This window comes from Rhineura floridana, chromosome 1, assembly GCF_030035675.1.
Source record: "Rhineura floridana isolate rRhiFlo1 chromosome 1, rRhiFlo1.hap2, whole genome shotgun sequence".
NCBI lineage: Eukaryota > Metazoa > Chordata > Lepidosauria > Squamata > Rhineuridae > Rhineura > Rhineura floridana.
Window position 1 is genome coordinate 139,721,785 of NC_084480.1, and position 12,804 is coordinate 139,734,588.

General features: G+C 42.7%; 1 protein-coding gene across 2 annotated transcripts in view; it reads right to left on the bottom strand.

Annotated features, from left to right (window-relative positions):
• DNAH6 (dynein axonemal heavy chain 6) overlaps positions 1–12,804 on the bottom strand; it is a 362,354-nt gene that overhangs the window by 200,384 nt on the left and 149,166 nt on the right. For both annotated transcript variants that reach the window (XM_061634018.1, XM_061634008.1), the window contains 3 exons: positions 11,818–11,975; positions 8,604–8,735; positions 3,951–4,122 (listed from right to left, as the gene is read on the bottom strand). In XM_061634018.1, the coding sequence (XP_061490002.1) occupies positions 3,951–4,122; positions 8,604–8,735; positions 11,818–11,975 (462 nt within the window). The remainder of the gene's footprint in view (positions 1–3,950; positions 4,123–8,603; positions 8,736–11,817; positions 11,976–12,804) is intronic.

Consider the following 12,804-nt stretch of genomic DNA (forward strand, 5'->3'; position numbering starts at 1 on the left):
TTTGTATGAGATGGGAGACCACCTGCAAAACTCTTTCCCTCTTGAGTGGAGAAACTGAGAGAGGGGATGGAATGAATCTCGCCGGAGAGGTGGAAGTGAGCTCCAACTGTAGGCCGTACTGAAGGGTGCAAAGGACTCATTGATCTGAAGATGTGTCCTTCCACCGGTGAGCAAAACATTGTAGATGACCCTCCACTGGCAAGATGGAGGCATCAGAATTGATGTTTATTTCCCCATGACTGGGACCCAAATCCCAATCGACTGGGGAAGTGCTGTTGAGACTTAGGCTGGTTGCGTTGTCTGTTCCAGAAGGGACAGCTGGAGCGGGCGTCCTTCGGCCTTCCATGTGGTTGTGAGCCTCGAAAGGACTGAGACAAGTGATATGGGTGGAATGAACGACAAAAAGACTTTCTGTCATCCCTTTTCATGGAGGACGGCATTGACTTTTTCTTTTCCTTAGTTTCCAAGACATTAGCTAGGGCGTCGTCCCCAAATAACTTGCCTCCCACATAGGGCTCTGAGGCAAGATTTGAATGGGCTGTAGGGTCTGCCTCCCAATGCCACAGCCAAAGGGTTCTTTGCGTGAAGACTCCTGCTGCCAGTGACCTTGCTACAAACTGCATGGCATCCATGCATGCATCTGCCATGAAGGTAACTGCCCGAGAGACCTTCAGCAGAGACTTGCGTACCTGGGCTGCATCTTGCTGTGGGCCATCCAGCAGGTCTTCCAACCAGAGGAGGGAGGCTCGAGCAAACACCGAGGAGGCTGCCGCTGCCCTGATTGAGAGTGCACTAGCCTCATGCACCCTTCTAAGCCCCTGGTCCATTTTGCGCTCAGTGGTATCCTTAAGGTGCGCATCCGAGTCCTTCGGATTCAAAGATGGATTCAGCAAGTTGACAATGGGTGCATCTATGAGTGGGACTTTCAGCTGGTCCATGATAGGCTATTCCAGCATATAATATTTGTTGGCTATCGAGACCGACTTCTTGAATTGTAATGGGATGTCAACCTCTGACTTGAGCACCTTCGGGAGAAGAGAAGGGAGCTTCAACACTCTAGACTTAGGTTTGGATCTGGACACACTGCTGAGACTCTCGATGTAGAGGGAGTAGGAGGATCCTCTGCAGAAGTGAGAGTAAGGGATTCCATCGCCTTGCATAGCAGAGGAAGGAAATGAGACTCCTGAAATATCCTAGTGGATGAAATCTTCTCAGATTCTGACTCTCCACTCCATTCCTCTTCATCCAAAATCATTAAGTTGCTGTCTGTGTCAAGAGGTGCCTGCTCTGGGGGCTGAAGGTGCCTGCCCTGAGATGCAGCATAGGGATCTGGAGATGCGTGGTTAGGTGCAAGAAGTGGAGCTGCAACTGAGTGGCTTGTAGGTGAGCCCTGCGAAGGCTGTGAACCAGATGGAGCCTGAGAGGGAGAGGGCGCTGATACTTGCTGAGAAAGAACTCGAGGAATAGATGGAGAGGACAAATCTCTAGCCAGATCCATTAAGAGGGAATCCCTGAGCTGTTCCTTCAGTTGTTGAATTGAGTGGGCTGACAGGTGCAACTGGATAGGCTGAGCTTGAGTGTAAGAAGAATGGAGCCTGTGCCCCCCTGCCTCTTGGATCTGTTGCACAAGGATTGGTTCTTCCAGAAAGCCTGTGAAGGCTTCAGGAGAGGAGGTGGTGGAAAAATAGTGTCCAATGAAGGGTGAGGCTGACTGCCTTCCTCGTCAGACAGGGATTCCGGGTCCCTCTGGTTCCTTGGATGTTGAACAGGGTCTTGCCTGTCTCTACTGGTAGTCTTATTGGTAACAGGCATTCTGCCTTCCATAGCCGCCCTGCCCGCCATAACTTGCGCCTCAGCCACCTCATGCCTGACGGTAGAGGGGTGGGCTACCGCTGGTTCTGAGTGATCCCCCAAAGTATGCGACAGCCCTCTGACCTTGGTGGGAAAGGGCACCGACACTGCATCTGCTGCAGGTGTTGGGGGGAGTGGCTTCAACCTCTTGGAGGGGTTTTCCATTTTGCGGGTTGCTTTCCCCATGGGAGCAAGGCGCTGTGGGGCTTACAGGGGTAAAAAAGGAGCCTGTGGAAACTGCAGCTGGAAAGACGTTGGGGGGGAGCCCTCACGGGTGGCGAAGATCAGCGCTGCCCTGGCAGAAGGCTGTTAAAGTGGCAGCTTGGGGGGGGGGCGAAACGCAGAAACCACCAGCAGCTGTAGCCGTCCTTCTCACTGGCTTTCTGAGGGGGGGGGAGGAGATGGCGGTTGCAAGCTGAGGAAGACAATGGTGCCTGTCCGTCGTTTCCCTCTACCGCTGAAGCGCGGGAAAATGGCTGGCCGCTGGTAAAGGGCGCAAGAAGCCTCTGTCATGGGCTGGGAAGTTGCCTCCTGAGGGAAGGCAGCCTCGGATGTTAAGGCGGCTGCCGCTGTGGCTTGCTCTCAACAGAAATGGTATTGAAGTTGGCGGGAGAGGAAGGGAGGGGGAGGGGGTACTGGAGAGGCAGAAGGCTCCAGGAACCATGGGGAGGGGCTGGCTGCTCCTTGCCATGAAGGAAACTTCCAAGGGAAGGAACACAAGGTATTTTTTTTTAACTGGAAGGGAAGGGTTAGAACAAACAGTAAAGGAAAAAACAACACTAATCACTGAGATAACACAAAAAAACAGTACACAAGAAACAATACAGGCCTGAACCAATGGAGGCAGAGAGAGTCCAACAGTGTTTGGTGAAGGCAAAAGAAAAACTGAGGCAGGAACAGACACAGACCAGGAATGGACCTGCGGAAAAAACTTCAACAGTGCTCTTTTGCCTTCAACCGCTAGGTGGAGCTAGCTACCCACCTGATATCTTTTACATGCACAGGAGAAAAGATTATTCCTTATCCCTGTAGATGTGGTAATAACCCTGGCATCATTCAAAGATCCATATCTGGATGCACCAAGATTTGTTCTCATGGTTTGAAGAGACATGTGTTAAAGGTAGGGATAGAAAGATCTGTCTTTCGGTTCTCTCAGTTTCTCATTTTTCCAATCTTAAATTCAGTTTATTTCTGTAGCAATTTGCAATTTTTAAAAAAAAATTCTCATGAAAATTCTGCAACATTTTAGTGCCAATTTCTCCTAATAAACACATTTTGTAGGCAGTTTTTAACTAATGTACACATTTCTGCAAGCAATTTCTCATCATATAATGCACTTTTGTAGGTTATTTTCACTCATATATTTATTTTTATGCACACTTTCCGCTAACAAATGCATTTTTGTAAAAATTGTTTGGTTGGCAAACTGCATTGCAAAATCTGGATAAGTGTGAATTTCAAAGGATGGCTGTGTTTCAGTTCTCATATTTTGGAAAGTGTGAATTTGATAGATTCGGCTTGAAATGCTAACTAAATCAAATTTCTTGCACATCCCTCGTAACAGGTAAGCACCATATGTACATTTTTGTGGTCCACTTATTGGCAACACTCCTAGTTCTGAAAGTATACCTATCAGGAAATGTTGTAAAGCTATGTATGTTGCCATTACCCATCTCTATTACAGAGAAAAGAGCCACAGGAGGCATAGATAGTTCACATTTCAAAGCAAGGTGAGTCACTAATTCCTATGTTACTACTATTGCTACCAAGTACTACTAGTATGATATTACAGACATCACTATGGGTTACATATGGTGTAGCAGCACAACTTTAATTATACAAGTTGTTACTTTGTCTTTATTTCTGTACAAATCTATACTGCTATTACTAATCTTCCTCTAGTCTCTTCAAACTGGTTTTCTTTGTTCAAAAATTACAATAACTTTAAATGAATGTAATATAGTGCATTTTAGTTATTTAAAGTTAAAATACATGATACCAAAATTAGAAAGTAGGATGAAGTTACCAGAGAAAATAATTATTGACAATATGCGCACAGAATTGGTAGAGAGAATGTGCCAAATAGAAATACACCTTACCTTGCACACATTTTGACAAATCACGTAAATTGAACACATAATGGGATTTTGCTGGAGTTGGGAGAAGATCAATGCTCATTCTTTGATATATTTCAACAGCAGCATCCACTATACTTTTTGCAGCCTGCTTGACTGCTGTAGGGAAGTCAGTCAAAAATCCTTTTAAAATAGCCTAGACCAAGCAAAAGCAACAAATCTTAAGCTCAAAATAAAATTAAAGTTTTGTTTTACATCTCTGTTTTATTCAAGAAGATGTGAATTTTTTTAAAAAAGAGAAACTATGCCTCTTTATATCAAGAGAAAAGCAAGCCCTGTATTTGTTTAAGGTAGTTCTCTGATCCAGTTATAGGTTTATTGCACATGAGTACCAGCTCACATATTCCGAAAGTCCTCCTTCAAGAGAATCTCTCTCCAAAAAGAACCAGTCTGAACTGAGTTGTCATTAGAATTAGATTTTCCCCTGAAGAAAAGCTTTTCCTCTTTCATCATCATCATCATTTCAAAAGCAGGAAGAAGAAACACGTTTTAACCTGAATATATATACACTGTTTAATGCCAAAACAGGCCTCTAAGCAGTTTACAAAGTATAAAAACCAAGTTACACAAAACATTAAAATATAAAAATCCGTAATTAAAATACTCAATAAAATATTACCATTAAAACAACATAGCAATTAAAAACAGGAAACCCAGGTCAAGAAAACAATATGCCCGTGTAAACACCTTCAAAATCTGGCTGAATGCCAATACAGATAAGGCTTCTTGCATTTCAGCAGTGAGTGCATTCTATAACATCACAGACTGATGATCATCAGGCCATGGAAAGGCTAACTGCTTTCCATTTGTTGATCTTAACACCCTTACTAGGCAGTGCAGGGGAAAACGGTTTTTCAGGTAGCCTGTTCCACAGTTGTTCAGGGCTTTATATGTAAGTAACAAGAACTTAAAATTGGGTCAGTGGCTACAAGGCAACCAGTGCAGATCTCTCAGTACTGGTGTGATATATGCCTGGTAAGGCGCACCACTCACCACCCAGGCTATGACACTGCCCCAGCTGCAGCTTTCAGGCGAGCCATAGTGGAAGCCCCACATAGAGTTAATTCAGTGATAAGCAACTTAGGCCCCTCTTGGGCATCTACCAGGTATCCCAGGACTCACTCATGTCCTCTCAGGCAAAGAAAGCGAGTCATTTAGGCAAGTGAACCTCTTCACGTTTGGCTTCAGGAAGGAGAGGAAGCTGTCAGAAAAAGAGTTCTTTTCTCTCTTAGGAAATGAACAATGCCAGTCTAGAGATTTTATTCTCATTCACCTCTGTAAAGAGAACCCAGTGCTCTACTTGTCAACATAGTGGCGAACATTGGGCTTAAATTTCAAAGCTATAGAAGTACTGGTGGAATAAATTAATTATAAATGTAGATAAATATATCAAAATGTGATTTAGGCATGCAGGGCTCAGCATAAAGCTGGCATCCCCAATACATCCCCCCATGCAAGCAAATGAAGAAATTGCTCCATTGACTTGCGGCGGCCAGATTGTTAACAAGGACCAAGCGGTCCGAGCACATAACCCTGTTCTGGCTCGCCTGCACTGGCTACCAATATGCTTCCGGGCCAGATTCAAAGTGTTGGTATTAACCTATAAAGCCTTATACGGCGTGGGACCACGATACCTGTCGGAACGCCTCTCCCGATACGAACCGGCCCGTACACTACGGTCTACTACGAAGGCCCTCCTCCGGGTTCCGACATAGGGAGGCCCGGAGGGTGGTGACAAGATCTAGGGCCTTCTCAGTGGTGGCCCCCGAACTGTGGAATAGTCTCCCCGAGGAGGTGCACTTGGCGCCGACATTGTTATCCTTTCAGCGCCAAGTTAAAACCTTCCTCTTTTCCGAGGCATTTTAATTTAAGTTAACTTAATTTTTAAAATTTGTTGTAACTGATTTTAGATAGTTTTATTTTTATATGTTTTGTTGTATTATATTGTGTGATTTTAGTGTATTTCTTGTGTTCACTGCCCAGAGAGCTATTGCTAGTCGGGCGGTATAAAAGTCTAATAAATAAAATAAATAAATAAGGAAAGGGGTGTGTGTGTGTGTACACATTTTGTGTCTGTGCCCACAATACTTATTTTTAAAAAATTCAGATGTGCCCAAATGTGCTGACGGGCCTAAAAAGGTTGGAGATTCCTGTTATAAATAAAATGTTCCTGTCTTGCTTGACAATGACAACTCTTACTGTCATTCACCACATTTTAAAAGTAAAGGTGTCCCCGCACTTATAGTGCGAGTCGTTTCCGACTCTTAGGGTGATGTCTTGCGACGTTTACTAGGCAGACCGTATATATGGGGTGGGATTGCCAGTTCCTTCCCTGGCCTTTCTTTACCCCCCAGCATATGCCAGGTACTCATTTTACCAACCACGGATGGATGGAAGGCTGAGTGGACCTCGACCCCTTTTACCGGAGATTCAACTTCCTCCTTCTGTTGGAATCGAACTCCGGCCGTGAACAGAGCTTCGGCTGCATTACCGCCGCTTACCACTCTGCACCACCCACACATAAAAAACCCTCTGATATATATTAAGGGTTGGGCTCTAAATACTTAGATTTTTTTTTTAAAAAAAGTAGTAGAACATATTTGCAATAATCTAAGATTAGGGCTCTAAACTACACTGAAGCTGAAAAAGTCTAGCTTGATGGGAAAATATTTAGTAAATACCAGGGGTCATTAACATTTTTTTGCATCTCTAGGCAAATGTGGAATTTTGAGAGGGTGCCATGGGCACTACCACCTCTGTTTGTCTCTCCAAGTCACTGCCTCCCACTAACAGAGACAAAGCACCTAAACTTTATCTGAGCAAGAGTTGGATCCAGTAGAATTAAAACTGATCCTCTTGAATTTGCATGCTTTTATACAAAAAACCCATCAAATTAAAGCTTACCCTTGTACACTGCAGAGTAAAAATCACAGATATGGTATCTGCCAGTACAGTGCCACAAAAACACTGATCCAAGGCACAAATCCTCATGGATTTTCATATTTTTTACATAGCATGACAACAAAACCACCAACAAATCACAGAATTGTGGATCAGAGGTGACCTATGATATGATGGTGGTTTTGAGGAAATTGCTTGTAAAATATTTGAGGATCCATAAGGACACATGTCTCACATCCATGTTCTTGTACCATAGCAGTGCTGGAACACCTGTTCCATGATTTTTACAGTTCAGTCAATGAATGCAGATGTGATCTGTGATTTGCTGATGATTATGAAGGTAGAGAAACAGAGGAAGAAAATTATGGAACTTCAAGAGGATCTGTTTTACTGGATCCAATGTGTGCGTGCATGAGCGCATATGATCTCTCTCTCCCTCTCTCTCTCCACTTGCACGTATGCCTTCTCTCTCTCTCTCCGCTCTCTCAGTATCCTACTATCTCCCTCTGCATGCCCCCAGTTGTTCTGTTTTCCTTCCCCCCAACCCATTTCCAAGATTTCTCCCCTTTCCTTCTTCTCTCAGTTACTCCATTTTCTGTTCAATTCCTCAGGTGCTGATCTGAGCCTTGAAAAGCATATATGAACGATGACTGGGGAAGAACATTGTTCATCCAGCTTCCTCTTTCAGTACCATGTATTTTTCAAGGGGGGGTAGGTACCCACCCTTGCCATCTTATGATGAAGGTGGCAGTGATGAGGTAGACTTGGAGGGTTCACATACACTAAGTAAGTTCTCAAGGGCACACACTGGCAATCCCAGGTACATGCTAATGTTCACAGAATTTACCTGCATGTAAGGAAAAAAGTAAGGGTTGTATTCAACATTGCACTAAGTATTTCCATCAGTGCAAGGATTTCTGCTTGCATTACAGAACTTCCCTCCTCTCCTCTCCCCAGATCACCTCCTAAATCTGTTTTAGGGTTTCCCCAACCCTCCAGAATAGATTTGGAGAGGGCATGGGACATGTATGAGGAGGGGGGGAAGTCCCATTGCACTAGCAGTAATCATTGTGCTAACAGGTCGAGTTAGTTGAATACCGCCTGAAGAAACAAGCATTTAAGATCACATTTAGAGAAAGATCTTAAATTAAACAAAAATAAATTGAAGCTGGTTTTGAAAGGTTACTGGCTAATCATTCAGAAAAGTAGAATTACTCATCTAGCCTCCACCGACTTGATCAAAGTGCACTGAAATTAATTGGGATCATGACTCTGTCCATTCACCACCAATCTTCAATAAGAAACATAAATGCATATAAAAAACCTAATACTACTTCTATATCTGTTTTATGTCCAGCATCACAGAGCAGTGCATTATGCCAGACCACGCAGGAGAATCTTTTTTTTTTTCTTGGTAACTATGGGGAAGTTGTTACTGAAAAACAAAAGGGGTGATGGACATCCAAAACTGTATGAAAAAAGGGGGGAGGAGCCCAGAATGTCAAAAAATGGGAAAATTCAAATAATATCTTCAAAATAATTTATTAGTTGTATAAAACAGTATAAGAATGTGCCCAACGCGTTTCAGCCCAACCAGGGCTTTCATCAGGGGATTTTGATTAGTTCTTAACAAAGATTTTTCTTATATTTAGAACAAAATAACTGCAATATTTATGAAAAACACCATAGGTTAAGTTTTTGTGTATTGTTACTGACCTCAAAAATTTGCTTAAGGCTATGCTCAGAGGGTGTTGGAAGACACAGCATGGCGAAGTGTCGCATGAAACGTGGTGTAACTGGATTACGTCCACCACCTGGAGGTGCACATGCTGAAGCAATAGTTACATCCTAGGAGGGAAAGATCACAAACATTTTGTTTCAGAAGATACTACTTAGTCTTTAATCCTGTAAAAACCTGTTTCTTATGTTTAGATATCTGGATTTCAAGCAAGCATGAGCTATTCTCTATTCTTATTTTTAATTTAGCATCAAATTGCAATGATGAAATCCTATATATTATATATATCAAGGCAGGCTAAAATTATTTGTGCTGCCTTAAATCTTCTCCCATTCTACACTCTTCAACTGTCTTTGGGTGCAAGGGAATCACCGGGGTGATGGCTAAAAACAGGCTCACAAATCAGGACAAAACAAGTGGCTCTCTCTCATCCCACATCTCTCTCACTTCATCTTTCTCAAACTATCTGCCACTCCATCTTTCCCAAACTATATTTGTCATATACATTCTATATCAACTCCAACCTTTGACAACAAGTTTTTTTTCAGTGTATTTGGGGTATGTTTTAATAAAAACATAATCCCTAGCCCCCTTCACAGATGTCACATTTCAAAACAAGCCCAGGAGATAATACTGCTGATATAGAACATTCTCCAAAACAGAATGTGGTTCTTATCTTTTGCGTCCTTACAAAAAAGGACAGAATTGTTATATCTTGCCTCCATTCCCCCTGATGCTCACTTATGCAAGTGTTATATTTGACCAAACACAGCACACTCCAGAATAGAACACATAATGAAATACCTGTTCAGCTTCCCAGTGCAAAAGCAGGACACAGAAGCAACATCTACTGCAACTTCTTGGGAATGGTTTCAGTTGATGTAGCCTGATGACGTGGACAAGGTGCTTGCAACGATGCGGCCAGCAACATGTCCTCTCAACCCTTGCCCTTCTTTGCTTATTAAAAGATTGCAGAGGGGAGTTGACTGAGTGGATCCAGGGTGTTGTTAATGCATTGATGCGAGAGGGAGTAGTTCAGGCACCCTGAAAGAGGCAGTGATCTGACCACTCTTGAAAAAGCCCACCTGGACCCACTGGTTTGTGACAACTACCACTTGATTGCAAATATCCCCTTCTTATGGAAGGTGATTGAGAGGGTTGTGACACAGCTATTGCGATTACTCTTGGATGAAACAGATTATCTTGACCATTCCAGTCTGGATTCAGGCCTCGTTATGGGACTGAATCAGACTTGGTTGCCCTGATGGATGACCTTTATTGGGAGAAGGACGGGGGAGTTTGATCCTGTTATTCTTACTTGATCTCTCAGCAGCTTTTGATACCATTGATCATGGTATCCTTCTGGGCCTACTTGGTGAGATGGGTATTGAAGGCACTGCTTTACAGTAGTTCCGATCCTATCTCCAGGGTTGTTTTCAGATAATAGCAGTGGGTGATTGTCTTTCGGCCCTCTGGCAGTTGTGCTGTGCGGTACCACAGGGTACCATCTTGTCCTCCATGCTGTTTAACATCTATGTATGCTGAAGATACCCAGCTCTATTTCTCTGTAACATCTGAATCAGAAGAGGCTATGCAAGCCCTGGACCGCTGCCTGGACTTGGTGATGCGCTGGATGAGGGCCAATAAACTAACTCTGAATCCTAGCAAGATGCAGGCGCTGTGGGTTGGTGGTTCCCAAGTTCAGATAATTGGTCAGTTGCCTGCTTTGGATGGGGTCGTACTCCCTCTGAAAGAGCTGATATGTAGTCTGGGGTCCTCCTGGATTTATCTTTGTCACTGGAGGCCCAGGTGGCCTCAGTGGCAAGGAGTGCCTTTTATCAGTTTTGGCTGGTAAGACAGCTGTACCTTCTTCCCCTTGAAAAATACATAGTGCTGAAAAAGGAAGCTGGAAGAACGTTCTTCCCCTGTCATCTTTCATATGTGTCTTTCAAGGTTCAGATCAGCTGGTGAGACAGCCGTTTCTGGACAGAATAGCCTGACCACTGTTATCCATGCACTGGTAACCTCCAGGCTGATTTACTGTAATGCCCTCTATGTGGGGCTACCCTTGAGGTTGGTCTGGAAGCTGCAGCTGGTGCAAACTGAGGAGGCAAGACTGCTCACTGGGACAGGGTATTGCCAACATGTCACCCTGCTGCTGAAAGAATTGCACTGGCTACCTATTAGCTACTGGGCTAAGTTCAAGGTTCAAGTTTTGGTGTACAAAGCCCTACACAGATCGGGACCAGGATACCTGAAAGACTATCTTATCCCTTAGTCCCCAGTCAATTACGGCGCTCTGCAGGTGAGGGCCTCCTGCAGATACCATTTATCAGGAGGTCCATTCTGCACAATATAGGAAAATTACCTTTGAAATTCCCTCCCCTTAAATATTAGACAGGCACCATCTTTTCGGTGCCTAATGAAGACCTTCCTCTTTCAACAAGCCTTTTAAGTTGAGACATTATCCCAGTCTGCGTCTGTGTTGGAGTTGCTTTTTAATGTTTTTAAACCTTTTTTTAAAAGGTGTTTTTAAAGTTTTTAAAAAATATATTTTTAAACAAGTTTTGTTTAATATATTTTAAAGTCTGTTTTTATGATGTTGTAAAGTGTTTTTAGTGCTTTTGTTTGCCTCTCTGGGCTCCTACTGGGAAGAAGGGTGGGATATAAATCTAATAAACAAATAAAATGAAGTAAGGAATAATTCTACACAAACATGCACATGGAAACATCATTTGTATTCTCATGTGCCCTGATCTTGATTTGCCCCAGCAACTATTGCACATTCTTTTTTATTCTCCAGGTACCTTTCTGGATGGTCAACAACCCTCTGAAGATGTTGCTGTAATCAGGATTTTTTAAAAAAATTCTAACCATACCATTCTTTTTTGACAATTTATGAAAGCCAAAAAAATCACCAGATTCACACAGCAATCATTACAGATGAACATTTTGCTGCAAAAAATAGCATCTCTATTGCATTTAAAGCAGCTGCTACATTGCTTCTTGTTTGTGTGAACTGGATTGGAGATGATGGTCTGAATGTGTGCTAGCCCAAATCACCAGCTGTAAACCAAGGACAATTTTTTCCAGGTTTTTATGTTGGCAATTAACATTGTTTCTGGCCTGTTTGCACTAGAACAGAGAGAGAATATAATAATCACAGTCACAGCTAACTGAAGGCAGACTTACATGTATTTCCTTCCAAAACAGTTTCTCTCTGTCATAGAACCCTCCAAAGTCCTGGTACTGTCGTAGTAGCTCAATAGGGGGTTGGGAACCATAACGATCCAATTTAGGCATGTTTAGATCATCCACAAAAATGACAACTCTTTTTTTCCCTGGTGCTCCTAAGCAATAAAAGAGACCATTGCTGGTAACTTCCCCCAAAGTAACAAAACTATAAACAATAGCACTGCGTATTTATACTTCAAAAACTAGCCAGCTTCCAATACTATGTTCATCCCTAAACTGAAAAGGACCACTGATTAACAAAAGTTGATTATTTCAACTCTTTAATTTTCTTAATATTTGTCAAAGGCAGCTGAATATCAGTGAATATTAGATTATTCTGGTTGTAACTTTGTTTCCACAAATTAATCTTCTTGGAACTTCATATTTTCACATAGGATTTTAGCTTCTAGGGGAGCTCTTTCCACATAAAACGTCAAACTTGCACCCTCTGAGATACCTGCCCTTGAGTTTTCTGCCTTGCTTGAATTCAAGGTTTGCCTGTTTCCTGTCTCCTGCTATCTACCCTACCAATGCAGCCTAGCTTACCTTTGCACTGGAATTCTAGCTTTCCTAAACTTATATGCCAGGAATTGAACTGTAAATGTTGCCCCTTTGCAAGTTTTTCAATAATTATTTTCTAGATGTAGTTCTAAAATCAGTGGGGACATAATGAAATAATAATGTAAGAACTGGTTGGGTAAGAAGGTATTCAAAAATATTAGCTAATTACTGGTAATTTTTTTGTGGGTATTTTATACTTTGTTGCAGAATCGCTGCATCTTTATGATGAACTTACATTCCCATAGACTGTTTGTTTTGCTTTCTTTCAGTGCTTCAGTCCTTTGCAGCTCTTTACAATCCATGCCTCTGTATACTTCATGACATTTCTAACACTATCTTAGTGCAACTTTGAGGTCTCTTTGACATGTTACATTTGGCTGACAA